This window comes from Lepidochelys olivacea, assembly GCF_965140295.1.
Source record: "Lepidochelys olivacea isolate rLepOli2 genome assembly, chromosome: 12".
NCBI lineage: Eukaryota > Metazoa > Chordata > Testudines > Cheloniidae > Lepidochelys > Lepidochelys olivacea.
The window spans coordinates 42180112-42194090 of NC_140422.1; the positions used below are offsets into that span (position 1 = coordinate 42180112).

Consider the following 13979-nt stretch of genomic DNA (forward strand, 5'->3'; position numbering starts at 1 on the left):
AGAATAAAGACCCCTCTTTGGGCACTGATCTTCAGCACACCAGGGAAAGTACTGGATAATGTTGTTCAGTCAGCTATCATTCTTGATATGAAATGAGTCCCATCGATTTCTAATACTAATGTACTGCCATGAACCCTCAGCCAGTTTATGTAGTATAGAGTGACTGAAGAAAAATCAACCCTGGGGGGATGCAGGGGAGAGGGAGCACTCTAGTTATTTATGTTGAGCCTTTGGAGGAGTATCACAACATATCACCCTGACAGGGTAAAGCAGGCATGTTTAAAATGATCCCTTTGCAGCAGCAGGTTCCCCCTGTCCACCTGATCCCTCCGGGCTCAGGCAGAATGCCTACACCGTCACCTCTAAGAGACTGGAGGCAAGAAACAAGAACTGAAAGCAAGCAAACCAGCTCTCTTGGACTGAGGAGGCAACGGGTGGGAGTTCTCTCTCCGCAGGGTTCCCTCCATGGGATCTGAGCAACATTAGGGGAGAGAGGGAGGTTTTTCCAATTTTGCTGCTGCCCAAGCCTCCAGCTATCCATAGAATCATAGAATATCAGGGTTGGAAGGGACCCCAGAAGGTCATCTAGTCCAACCCCCTGCTCGAAGCAGGACCAATTCCCAGTTAAATCATCCCAGCCAGGGCTTTGTCAAGCCTGACCTTAAAAACCTCTAAGGAAGGAGATTCTACCACCTCCCTAGGTAACGCATTCCAGTGTTTCACCACCCTCTTAGTGAAAAAGTTTTTCCTAATATCCAATCTAAACCTCCCCCACTGCAACTTGAGACCATTACTCCTCGTTCTGTCATCTGCTACTATTGAGAACAGTCTAGAGCCATCCTGTTTGGAACCCCCTTTCAGGTAGTTGAAAGCAGCTATCAAATCCCCCCTCATTCTTCTCTTCTGCAGGCTAAACAATCCCAGCTCCCTCAGCCTCTCCTCATAACTCATGTGTTCCAGTCCCCTAATCATTTTTGTTGCCCTTCGCTGGACTCTCTCCAATTTATCCACATCCTTCTTGAAGTGTGGGGCCCAAAACTGGACACAGTACTCCAGATGAGGCCTCACCAATGTCGAATAGAGGGGAACGATCACGTCCCTCCATCTGCTCGCTATGCCCCTACTTATACATCCCAAAATGCCATTGGCCTTCTTGGCAACAAGGGCACACTGCTGACTCATATCCAGCTTCTCGTCCACTGTCACCCCTAGGTCCTTTTCCGCAGAACTGCTGCCTAGCCATTCGGTCCCTAGTCTGTATCTGTGCATTGGGTTCTTCCGTCCTAAGTGCAGGACCCTGCACTTATCCTTATTGAACCTCATCAGATTTCTTTTGGCCCAATCCTCCAATTTGTCTAGGTCCTTCTGTATCCTATCCCTCCCCTCCAGCATATCTACCACTCCTCCCAGTTTAGTATCATCCGCAAATTTGCTGAGAGTGCAATCCACACCATCCTCCAGATCATTTATGAAGATATTGAACAAAACCGGCCCCAGGACCGACCCTTGGGGCACTCCACTTGATACCGGCTGCCAACTAGATATGGAGCCATTGATCACTACCTGTTGAGCCCGACAATCTAGCCAGCTTTCTACCCACCTTATAGTGCATTCATCCAGCCCATACTTCCTTAACTTGCTGACAAGAATACTGTGGGAGACCGTGTCAAAAGCTTTGCTAAAGTCAAGAAACAATACATCCACTGCTTTCCCTTCATCCACAGAACCAGTAATCTCATCATAAAAGGCGATTAGATTAATCAGGCATGACCTTCCCTTGGTGAATCCATGCTGGCTGTTCCTGATCACTTTCCTCTCATGCAAGTGCTTCAGGATTGATTCTTTGAGGACCTGCTCCATGATTTTTCCAGGGACTGAGGTGAGGCTGACTGGCCTGTAGTTCCCAGGATCCTCCTTCTTCCCTTTTTTAAAGATTGGCACTACATTAGCCTTTTTCCAGTCATCCGGGACTTCCCCGGTTCGCCACGAGTTTTCAAAGATAAACTGCAATCACAGCCGCCAATTCCTTCATCACTCTCGGATTTTAGGCTCGTGGATTTTAGGCAGAAGAGAGCATTTCGTTCCACTGCACTGTCACTGGGAAGTGCGAGTCTAGCGTCTTAATGCTACAGTAGGAATTGGCTTCCTGCACAGTATTAATAAACTTACTGTACATATTCAAAAGAACACTTCCAAATTAAAAGCAGACCTGCTATGCTCAAGTTAGCAGTTCAAATGTGGAAGAGTTGTGTGTTAATTAACAAATTAAAGATAATTATGTGGTTAAGGTGTCCTCCGTTATTAACCCTATTTTTTAAAAGGTGTTTTATACATATGGGTCTGGATAGGTTTAGCTAGTTTCTGCTTAATGCATTTATTTGTATTGCAGTAGTGTCTGGAGGCCCCAGCTGAGATCAGGGCCACATTCTCCTAGGCACTGTACACAGTAAGAGAGAGAGAGAGAGAGTCTCTGCCCTGAAGAGCTTGCAGTCTAAATACAAAATAAAGAGGGGAAGGAAGGTGGGGAGGGGAAGGAAGGTAACATGCAAGCAGAGTGAACAATCTGACGGTTGCAAATGTCCTGTTAGCTCCACAGTTTTAAAAAAGAATGGTGGGTGGGGTTTGTTAGGAGGGGATGGGGGCATTGAAGGGATGGAAGAAAAGGGGAAGGGAAGGAAGGAGAAATGGAGCATAGTGTCATTCCTTCTCTCATTTGTTTAAAAATTACATTGTCCACAGTGATAGGCTGTGAACGTTTATTGTGCTGTTGCTTATCAGAATACAAGCCGACACAACCTTCCAGGACAGATGTTCATGAACAAGAATTGGAAAGTTAGTCGATCAATCCAAGGGTCAGTTTCACAATCACTCTCTTAACTGATTTCTTTCACTTAGAGCAACTGAGCAGATTGATTTCTTTAAGATGAACTGTAAAAATAACATTAAGCAACACTTTCTTAATCAGTGTGAGAAACTACAGAGTTACAATGTAGGCTGTCTAGTTATTTGAGTGTGAGTCTGCGGTTTACTGTGGAAGTAGTCTTAACTCTGTCCTGGGTTTCTAAATGTCTGGTGGTTTTCTTTTAAACTCTAACCATATTGAAAGCTCACAGGCAGACAAAATGGTTGATGCTAATATCTTTACTATAATGTAATATTTTGATCTAACAAAAAACATTTGACATATCACTTCCTTTGTCATTCTGACTTCCAGCCTCCAAATGAAACAGGGTAGGTTCCTCCACAGTCTAACTTTCTGATACAAACTGTGTATAAGGAAAACTATCTTGTTTGCATCTATTTGCTGCTACTCTTTGCTGTCTTGCTTGAGCAGGATTTTGTTGTTGTTGTTACAGAGGATGGAATCAGGGTGTATGTTTGATGTGGGAATAAAATGAAATAGAGAACCCAGTTTCTCAAACGCAAATTTCTTGTTTTCTGATTAGCTTTTCTTCTTCATCTGCTAAAGAGCTAATAATGTGTAGGGCTGCTTCTGTGGCCAGGTACTAGAGATGGTAATGTACAGGGGTATTTCCTCCAGGCTTCAGAAAAGTTCTAGTGTTGATATACAACCAGCTACACACTGAGAACACTTTTGGCGTTGTAATCCTTCCCCAACTGCCCTCTTCCACAGGGACAGCAGATGGCTTTGCATTGAGGTACTAGATGTTTCCTCATTGAAGGACTGGGCAGAGTTGTTTTTGATTTTTGTGTGTAAGAGTAGGTGTTGTGAGCTGCATGTGTTGTTGTGGTTCGTGTGTGTACAGTAACAGGCCTTATTCCCCTAGGAAGCATCACTTGTGACCCTTATGGTTTCTGTCAGAATGTACTTCTGTCTGTTTCTACTTTAAAGTGGAGCTTTGACTAAATCTAATCAATATTTTGCATTCCATGCGTGAAGAACCAGATGTTAGAAGTTTCCTATTGTTGGAAGGCAGGGTAGGAGGGTGGGGGTGAACAGCTCCTTCAGATTTACTGAAATCGATGTTCTCTTAGCGAAGTTTGGTTAGTTTTCTTTTGGAACAATATATCCTTTTGATTTTTTTTCAAGATGAATTATCGTCTAATGAAAGTTCTTGTTTAGTCTTTTGAATTTGTGCTTTGTGTAAGGGAAAATTCTCATCTGGGGAAAGCTTTACTACACGATGGACCATTAACAGTACTTATCTATCTGTGTGTTTCAGCATTTTCAGTAACACCCCAGCTAAAAATTGCAGGTGTGTGACTTTCACCCAGTTCACTCCTCTCGTGTAACCCTGCAGTAAAATCACAGCACTGTATGTGTGACCGCTGTTGCTTCCATGGCAGACTGATGCTGTAGGTCACACAGGATTTTGACTTCACTACAGGATGCAGTAGCAAGTGAAGGGGGCCTGAGAGGGGCAGGGTCTCTGACTACAACCCACATCCTTGGAACAGACACACAGGGAGCATCGCAAATGAGCCACATTTATTAAGTTGTTTTAAAATATATTTCCCCACGATGTAAGGCCCCCCCACCCCTGTCAATCAAAGACTGAAGATTGTGCCTCTGTCTCCCATGGAGACCACGTCCATAATACTTTTCTGGAACCTTGTATAGTGGTAGCAATGATCTTGCAACACTCCTGGTCAGGAAATACCTTATGAAAGGCTAGGAAGAAAATCCCCCAATGTCAGGTTATTCCAGAATTGCCCTTTTCGGGTTCCTTGCACTGTTTCGAAGCAGCTGGTACTTGTTGCAGTCAGAGAGAGGAAACTGGGTTAGATGGACCAGGTTAGCAATTGCTACATCTGTCTCTGTTCATTCAGGGTCTTAGAATTTGAAATTTGTACCACCAGGACTTAGAAGGCTTCTTCGCTCAGGGGAGCAAATAGTTTTCTTGTAGCCCCAATGAGCAGGAAATCCGGGGCTGGTGGTAGGAGTGTGATGCAGAAACCTGAGCTGGACAGGACAAGGCACTGGGCTGGTTGAGCTGGGCAGGACACTGTCAAATCACTACTCCCGTGCGTCTTTTGTTTTTTATATCTGAAGCAATTGCTCTTTTTCTGGCTATAGCATAGGCTAAGTTAATGCACACAGACAGTAGAGATTAAGCAGAGGAAAGAGGAGTAAAACGCCCACAAGAGAGAGCGCTCTGGAAAGTTTCTTTGAGGGCAGCAGAGGGATTGGTGCCTTGGTGGATTCTTCAGATACTACAGTGAATTTAATTAAATACATTATGATCCCAAATGAGACTATTCTAATTAGCTGGATCAGGAATGCATTTATTCTCTTCATGCACCCCTTCTGGTCAAAAGCAGCAGCTCTAGCTCCTATCTAGTTTTAAGCATGTCCTTAGCTTGGAAGGATTGTTTATCTCTTCGGCACCCTACTGCAGATCCCTATCATCCAGACATAAAGAGTTGGGTAATGTGTGTCTTTAGCAGGACATCTATACCTTAGCCATCGCTGGCAGGTACAACAAGGCAGCTGTCTGAAGTCTAGGATAACCTACCCTCATATAGGTAACGCTTTTTGGTGACAGAGTGCAAATGAATGCAGCCCAAGATTGGTTGACGTAAATTTTCCCCAAGTAGAACAAATGGGAAAGGAGGATTTCCTGGGCTGCTATGGAAGGTGAGGAGCAGCTGGTTGTGGGGCTGTGTGCTAAGAATGGATACTTCCAGGCTTGCGGTGCAGGACAATATTGGAGAGGATTCGGGTTATTGCTGAATTGCAGGTTATTGCAGGTACAGGCGGTAATCCGAAATGGCTTGGCCTGGGAATTCTTCCTTGACCTTTGACCTTGTGTCCCTGCTTCACCTTGGCAGGCAGGCAGGCACAAAATGCCATGGGAATGGGGAATGCTAGTGCAGAATATATGGGAACAGTACAAACTCAACCCAAAAATGAGAGAGCAAAGTGGGGCAGCCCTCTGCACAGCTAAGAGGGCGAATTCTTGCCCGTGTCTTTCTCTAAGAATTTTGTTCCAGCCTTTGGGATTCACAGCAATGTGGTAAATAACATTTACCCCTTTCCCCAGTGTGCTGGGGATTCTGGGTCTGAGAACTGACAGGTTTCGTTTGCTGATCAGGGGGGTAAACTGTCCTCCACTGGCACTGGCTGGCTTGGCTATGAGGTCTCCATGTGGGAGGGGGAAGCTTTTCTGTAGCTTGCTCTGAATTACTTGAAAAGGAGGTTGTTGCTAGTGCGCTTAGTCTCTGGCCGTCTCTCTCAGGTCATCCTGCTTCTTTTGTCCATTTCCGAGGGAATGGACCCTGGGGTGGTAGGCGTTTAAACCTTCTCTTTACAAACAGAAAACCAGGGGATGCACATACTCAGCAACTCTGCTCTCGTGAGCTCTTTCCAGGGTCTCTTGGAATTGGTTCATTGCAACCAAGGGCTGCTCCTCTTTTATTCCTCTGTTTTAGTTGAGCATTTATCAGATGTAATTCTGTCTGTTGGACATAAGACCAGAGCTCCCTCTCTGATTTCCTCCCTGGAACCGCTTGATTAAGAGAGACTCTTGCCAAATTCCATACGTAGGTTTTGAACAGTTTTTTAATGTTGGATTGGTCATTTTCTTCCAGTGAAAAGGCTTGATCTCGGTTGTTGCTGCTATATTAGTTTCAGCACATGCTTATCTCCCTGATGACTTTCCATGGAAGCAAAGAGTGGGAAGTTCTGTTTTAACATCCCCAAGTGTAGGAAGACATGGATTTCAGCTTTCTCCATCATTTACTACATTTTCCCCCTCATCTTCTCCTCTCCCTCTCTTGGGACAGCCCCAATCCCTAATATCTGTAGCCTCCCGGAAGACTTCAGTGCCTTTCAGTGATCAGTTGTGGGAGAGGAGCACTGAGCACAATGCACAATGGGTCCCCATCAGCGTGAAAGTTTGTGTGGTCACTGTCAAATCCACTTTTCCTGCCATTCAACTTATAGTCCTATAGGGCATGAGGCCCCCTTTAAGTACAGCTTTCAGCCCTCCCAGATTCCCCTGTGTAGCCGGGCCTCCAAGTGAAGGACATGGCAGAGGAGGGATGGAGGCACTCCGTGTCTGCAGGGATGTGTGTGATAGTGGGCTCACTTTTCACCTGTATGATGCTAAGCTCTTTGACTTAGTACTTCCACTTGCACTAGTGGACAGCCACGAGCAGTGAGTTATTGATGGTTTGTGTGGGACTTTGGATCAAAAATGAAGGTTGACCCTTATTAGTTATAATTGCAGGCGCTGCAGAGATGGTTTTCGGTGAGATTCAGTGGCTGAGGAATCAAGAGGTTGTCCTGTGCTGCCCTGACCACTGAAACATCATCTCACTGCTGTGCAAAAAGCAGCCTTTCTCTTGGTTCAGATCCACCCTTCAAATGCCCCTTTCCACCAGGCCTATGAAAGATAAACTTGGAGAGAAGTGGGTTAACAGACCCATTCACTTAAAAAAAACAAACCAACAACTCTGGAGTTCTTGATGGCCCTTTTTGCCCTCCAGTGCAATTTATAGCTGAACTGTTTTGTCTGTACGGCTAGATTACAATCTCTTGGGGGCAGTGACTGTGTGTTTTGTACAGTGCTGAGCATACTGGCAGCCCTTTAATAAAAAAAACAAAACAAACAGTCCTATGCCCACTTGTATCGCTCCTTTGCCCAAAGTCAGCCCAGCCTCTCTTTAAGTGCTGTTGCTGTCAGTCAGTACAACAGTGCCAGGAAATCCCCATTCATGGTTCCTTCATAGTACCCTCAACAGAGGAAATTCTTGCTCTTGCTCTTGTTCTTGTTCAAGGTGCATTCCTGCTAGTGAGTTTCCAAGAAACCTTTTGGGAGCTTCAAGTGCTGTAGCCCATATAGGTTGGGGATGGGACATTTTCTAACTCTGTCACTCATGTGTCTCTGCTTTGTTCTTCACAGCACCTTCAGCATCATGAGAGCGGGGTTGAGGGCGAAAGCTGCTATTATCACTGTGTCCTCTGTAACTATTCCACCAAGGCCAAGCTGAACCTTATCCAACATGTGCGCTCCATGAAACATCAGCGTAGTGAGAGCCTGCGTAAACTGCAGCGCCTTCAGAAGGGCCTCCCTGAGGAAGAGGAGGACTTAGGTCAGATCTTCACCATCCGCAAGTGTCCAGCTGCTGATGCCGGTGAGTGGCATTTCTTAGCTATTGCTATTGACTGGTGTATGTTCTGACATTCGACTTGGAGAGTTAGTCTGCAGAATTTCTCAGCCAGCTTCAGAATTTCCTTGTCGTGGTCTCTCTTCCTCTTTCGAGGTGACAGTATGTATTACAATAGCCTTACAAGCCTAAGTCAGGGTCAGGGGCCCATCGTGCTGGGTGCTGTACCAACACACCAGAAAACGTAATCCCTGCCTCAGAGAGCTTACAGTGTAGGGCTCCAACCCTGTGAAGACTTAAACACGTTTAATTTCGTGTATGTGAGTTGTCCCATGGGCTTCAGTAGGACTAACTGCATGTGTGACGTTAAGTACATGCATAAGTCTGGGACCTAAAATAACTAGGGACATAAGAGGATGAGGGATAAAATCAAATTCGGTCACCTTTAATAGGTGGATATTTGCATTTTTTCCAGATAATTATAAATAGGGCCTTTCCAAATTCACAGTCCATTTTGGTCAATTTCACAGTTATAGGATTTTAAATCTGAAATTTCACGGTGTTCTATTTGTCAGGATTCTGACCCACAAAGGAGCTGTGGGGTGGTCACAGGGTTATCGTAGGGGGGGTTATCGTAGGGGGGGTTATCGTAGGGGGGGTTGCGGTTCTGCTACTCTTTCTTCTGAGTTGCTGCTGGCGGCAGCGCTGCCTTCAGAGCTGGGCAGCTGGGGAGCGGTGGCTGCTGGTCAGGAGCTCAGCTCTGAAGGCGGAGCTGCCCCCAGCAGCAGTGCAGAGGAAAGGATGGCCTGGTCTGGAATTGCCACCCTTACTTCTGGGCTGCTGCTGGCAGGGCGCTGCCTTCAGAGCTGGGTGCCTGGCCAATAGCCACCACTCTCTGGTTGCCCAGCTCTGAAGGCAGCACAGAAGTAAGGGTGGCAATATCACGATCCCCTTAAAATAACCTTGCGACCCCCCGCCCCCCCGCCTTGCAACTCCCTTTTGGGTCAGGACTCCCAATTTGAGAAATGCTAGTCTCCCTCATGAAATCTGTATAGTACAGGGTAAAAGCACGCAAAAGATCAGATTTCACGGTCCATGATGCGTTTTTCCTGGCCGATTATAAATAGGGGTCAGCTATGCCATGTGCCCCTCACATCTTCATTCACTGATTGATTTCCTCTGGGTATTGCAGCAGAGGTGGCTCTTGAGGAGTTTGGAGGAGGAGAGGATAGTGTCCTACAGACTGGTTCGGAAGGAACATTCCATGTGTAAGGAGCAGTGTGGAAGAAGGCACAGTGATGTTTATGTGAGACATGGCAGGGAGCTGGAAGAGGGATTTAACAGGGTGCGTAATTAGGGATGGCAAGAGAACAGGAATTCGGTTTCACAAAAGTTTGTTGAGGTTTGGACATTTTGTGTTCTGTATTGGAATGAAACCAAGACCTTGCAAAACTTTGTGTGTGTGTGTGTGTGTGGCCCTTAACATCCCAGAATAGCCAATAGTCAGGACACTTGCCTGTATTATGGGGGAGACAGATTCATGTCTGTGCTCTGCCTGATTCAGAGCAGGGTCTCGGGGGGTTTCCTACATCCCAAGTGAGTGCCTGGGCCACTGGAGGACTGACTGTTTCTCTCCCTCTCTCCTTTTGACCATAAATTCCATCCTGGGCCTCAAAAACCTTCCCGATGAAAGTTTTGTTTTTGATTAATTAGCATTTTCTGGGTTTTTTTTAAAAAAAAATCGTATTTGTGGAAAGATCCCTGACCAGCCATATCATAGGGACTGATCTCAGGGTGCAGTCATCCAGACAGGGTGAACATCTGGATGAACGCTTATATTGTGTGGATAGAAAAAAAAAATGCAGATCTTAGAAATGTGTTGGATGAAGGGTTTGGTGGTTGCTGATATACATGTTGATCAAAGAGGAACGGAAATGCTTGAAAATACCTGAATAACCAAAACAAAAGATTTCAAATCACTAAGGGTTAAATCTGGTTTTACAACCTGAGTACCCAGTCTGCAGGCTCGGGTAAAATTTCATTTGTGTGTTGGGTTTTTTTGCAGCAGCATCACACTGTTGACTCATGTTGAGGTTGTGATACGCTACCGCTCCCAGATCCTTTTCAGCAGTGCTGCTGCCAATCCAGTTATCCCCCATTCTGTATTTGTACATTTGATTTTTCTTCCCTAAGTGTAGCACGTCACATTTCTTTGTTGAATTTCATTTTGTTGTCTGTAGCCCAGTTTTCAATTTATGAAGATCCCTCTGAATTTTAGCTCCATCTTCCAAAGTGTTTGCAAACCACAGACCCCCAGCTTTGTGTCATCTGCACATTTGATCAGTCTGTTCTTTATTCCTACATCCACTCGAGACCTCCCTCCCATCTGACATCATTCCATCTGTAGTTACTCTTTGTTTGTTTAACCAGTTATGTATCCATTTAATGTTAGTTCCGCCAAACCTGCATTGCTCCAACTTACCTATCAGAATGTCATGTGGGACTGTGTCAAAAGCCGTGCTGAAGTCCGGGTATATTATGTCCACTGCATTCCCCCTATCCATCAAACCAGTTACCCTGTCAAAGAAGGAAATCAAGCTGGTTTGGCATGATTTGTTCTTAGTAAATCCATGCTGTCTGCTAGTGATTACCCCTTCATCCTCCAGGTATTCACAAATTGAATAATTTATACATTGCTCTAGTAGCTTCTCAGGTATCAAGCTCAGGCTGACTGATCTATAGTTCTCCAGCCCCTCCCTTTCCCCTTTTTTGAAGATGGGCACTACATTAGCGCTTCTCCAGTCTTCCAGGTTCCACCATTTTAAATCTGGGCTGAGAGATCTCACTCCATATCACTGGGGGTCTCCCTGGAAATCACCAACAAACAAGAGGGCAAAACTTGACATTCCTAATGTTTCTAGGTTTCTAGTTGAAAAAATATCTTTTTACCTAATAAAGATGCAAAGGAGGAGCCAGCCCCTTTTGCAGGTCACCTTAATGATTTGGAATATTTTCACTTCCTTTAGGTTTTAAGAAGCCTCTCAGCCAACCTTTGAGAGAAGTGAATAAATACTGACAGCCTGAGGATTCTTGTTTGCCAGAATGTCAAGTCACCCCCCAGTAGAAGACCCTGCTCATTGGGTGTGCTCCCAAAGTAATAAAGCAACAGAGTTTGCATTTGGCTGAGACAGTACAAAACCAAAGCAGAGAATGGATAATTTCATCTTCTTTCTCTTGCTTTTATGCCCATAGAGAATTGTAGATGAAGGTGTCCAAATGGATGATAGAACATGGCCCCATTTCTCTGTGTGACAGTGAAGAGAGGCCCTGGCTAGTATCTGGGCTGGATGTTGGTTGTTTAGTTCTCCCTAATAAATGTTCTCCTTTCAGGATCCTAGGAGCTAGAGACCAACAACCCCGACTAGGTCTCCCTTAGCCTGTGGCTCCGGGGTTAGGGCAGATGGTTCCCTGCAGGGTGTGTTTCAGGGTCTTGTCCAGTTGAATTTCCAGTGACACACCACCTGGAGGTGATTGCACAGGTGGTCCCTGAAAGCATGCCTACACAGCCTGTGGTAGTGAGTCTCCAAGCCTGGGTCCGCAGACTCGAGCTCACGCTCATGCACGAACAATAGCTCCATAGCGTTGCCGCTTGGGCTCTGTAGCCCACCTACCCTCCCTGCTCCTGCTCAAGCCACAATGGGAAAGCACTGTCTTCAGAGTTGATTCGGGGCCGACAGGCTGCCCACCCGAGCTGGCAGGGTTCAAAGGAAAGGAGATGTATGTAGCTCCTCAAGCCCATTGCTGACTGCTGAAGATAACAGATAAATAATAATAGCAGAGCTAAGCAGTGACTGAGGGGGGCATTTCAGTATTTCAGGAGGAAGGAGAGGAGATATTTATAAATAAAGGGATGAAATTGAACAAAAGAAAACGTTTCCTTCTCAGGTCTCTCAAACTGTAAGGATACATCTACACAGCCAGTGGCAGCCTGCAGCTTCAAGCCTCCAAGCCCCAGTCAAGTCAACTAAGGCTGGCAGTCTAAATCCAGTATCAGATCTGGAGATGTGTTCACCATAATGTTTCTGTGCCTGGCATAAAGGGTTCCATGGTCCCTGGATCTGACCTGGTCAACCAACTCTCTTGAAATCTGGCACCCCTTGACACTGAGGAGCCACTTGTCAGAAAGGTCCCTGGATCCATCCATGTCGACAAGTCCAGAGCTGAGGATCTGGCCCCATCTACTCTTGAGAACCACTTACCAAATGTGTCCACATGAGTAGCATTGAGCTCTCCAGTTCCATCCAGGTTAACCAGGGTGGACTGAGGGCCTGGTTCCATTGACTCTCTGTGCTTAGCACGAGTAGCCTGGAAGTCGGAGTCATAGAAATGAAGGCCAGAAGGGACCACCAGATCATCTAGCTTGATCTGTATATCACAGCTCACCATCACCACCCAGATGTGTCCGGGTTGACTGAATCACACTCTTCACATGCGTTGAACTATTTCAGTGTGGGGCATATGTCAGTAGAAGACCCTATTTTAAGAAGGGCTGCCTGGGAAAGCTATCTTTCTTTCCCATTAAACCTCTCCTCCCTCTACACTTTTTATCGCTGGGTGTGTTCATCCACTCACAGGAATGATTTCACTGTCATTCTGATGTAGATGACTCTCAAATCTACTTTGTCCAGGCCCACATCTAAGCCTGTGTCTCAAATGCTTTCTCTTAGATACTCTATATCTGCAGCTAAACTCTCCCTCCATACTCTCTTCTTCCCCATTCTCCTTTACTGTTAAAACACCCCATCCTCCCTCACCCAGGCTCACAACTTGGAGATTATCTTTCATTCTTTCCCCTTATATTATGCACATCTAAGGACTATATACATTTTTCCACTTCTTTACAGCATATCAAAAGATCCAGCCTTCCCTTGCCAGCCTGACAACTAAAGCACTGAGCCACGTTCGTAATTATTTCCAGTCTTAGGGCTTGGCTACACTTACATTTTATAGTGCTCTAACTTGCTGGCTCAGGGGTGTGAAAAATCACCCCCCTGAGCACAGCAAGTCTGAGCGCTTTAAAGCACTAGTGTAGACAGGCTCCGAGCACTGGGAGCCATGTTTCCAGCACTGGGAGCTAATCCCCTCGTGGAGATGGATTTCCAGGAACGCTGGGAGAGCGGTCTCCCAGCGCTCGTGAGCGACCACACTCGCACTTCAAAGCACTGCCGTGGAAGCGTTCCCTCAGGAGCGCTTTGAAGTTTCCAGTGTAGCCATGCCCTTAGCTACTCATCTTCCTCCTATTTGGCCTCACGAACGCACACCTGGATCCCTTTCAATAGGATCCCAATACCCTGCCGCAGTTATCTGTCTTGACCATTATTCAGACCTGGTCACAATTCACTTTCAGTCCCTCTGCTGGCTCCCCTTTAAGAACTTAAAACTTCTTGTCCTCATCATCAAAGCTTCAGTCCCAATGACATCAGTCTCCTGTCACCCTCTGCTCCGAGCAATGCCACTCCCAGTACCCTGTGTCCTTCTCCACCCCCTCTCCATACTTTCTCACCCTCTCTGCCCCTACATGAGCAGTATCATTTTGAAATCATTTCTCCAAGCCACCACCCTTTCTTCATTCAAGCCCCTTTTTAAAGCACCTTTTTTGTAAGGCCCATAGAATGAGTGTATAATTTGATTTAAATAAATTGAACAAAAGCCCTCGACACAAAATCTTCCCCCTAGGATTTCCCAGGGTAGCCTGTGGTCTCTGCCTGCCTGTCCAACTGTAAGTGCTTAGGGGAGGGGCTGTTATCTTTGTGTATTGTGCAGCGCTGAACATATCCGCACTAACCAAATAAATAATAATGAAGAGTCTACTACAGTGCATTTCAGTGCAGGCTAAAGCTCTGTCC

General features: G+C 45.9%; 1 protein-coding gene across 3 annotated transcripts in view; it reads left to right on the top strand.

The window, feature by feature from the left end:
• The window catches only part of ZFHX3 (zinc finger homeobox 3), a 279269-nt gene that overhangs the window by 144185 nt on the left and 121105 nt on the right, over positions 1–13979 (top strand). For all 3 annotated transcript variants that reach the window (XM_084644865.1, XM_084644864.1, XM_084644863.1), the window contains one exon: positions 7869–8100. In XM_084644865.1, the coding sequence (XP_084500991.1) occupies positions 7869–8100 (232 nt within the window). The remainder of the gene's footprint in view (positions 1–7868; positions 8101–13979) is intronic.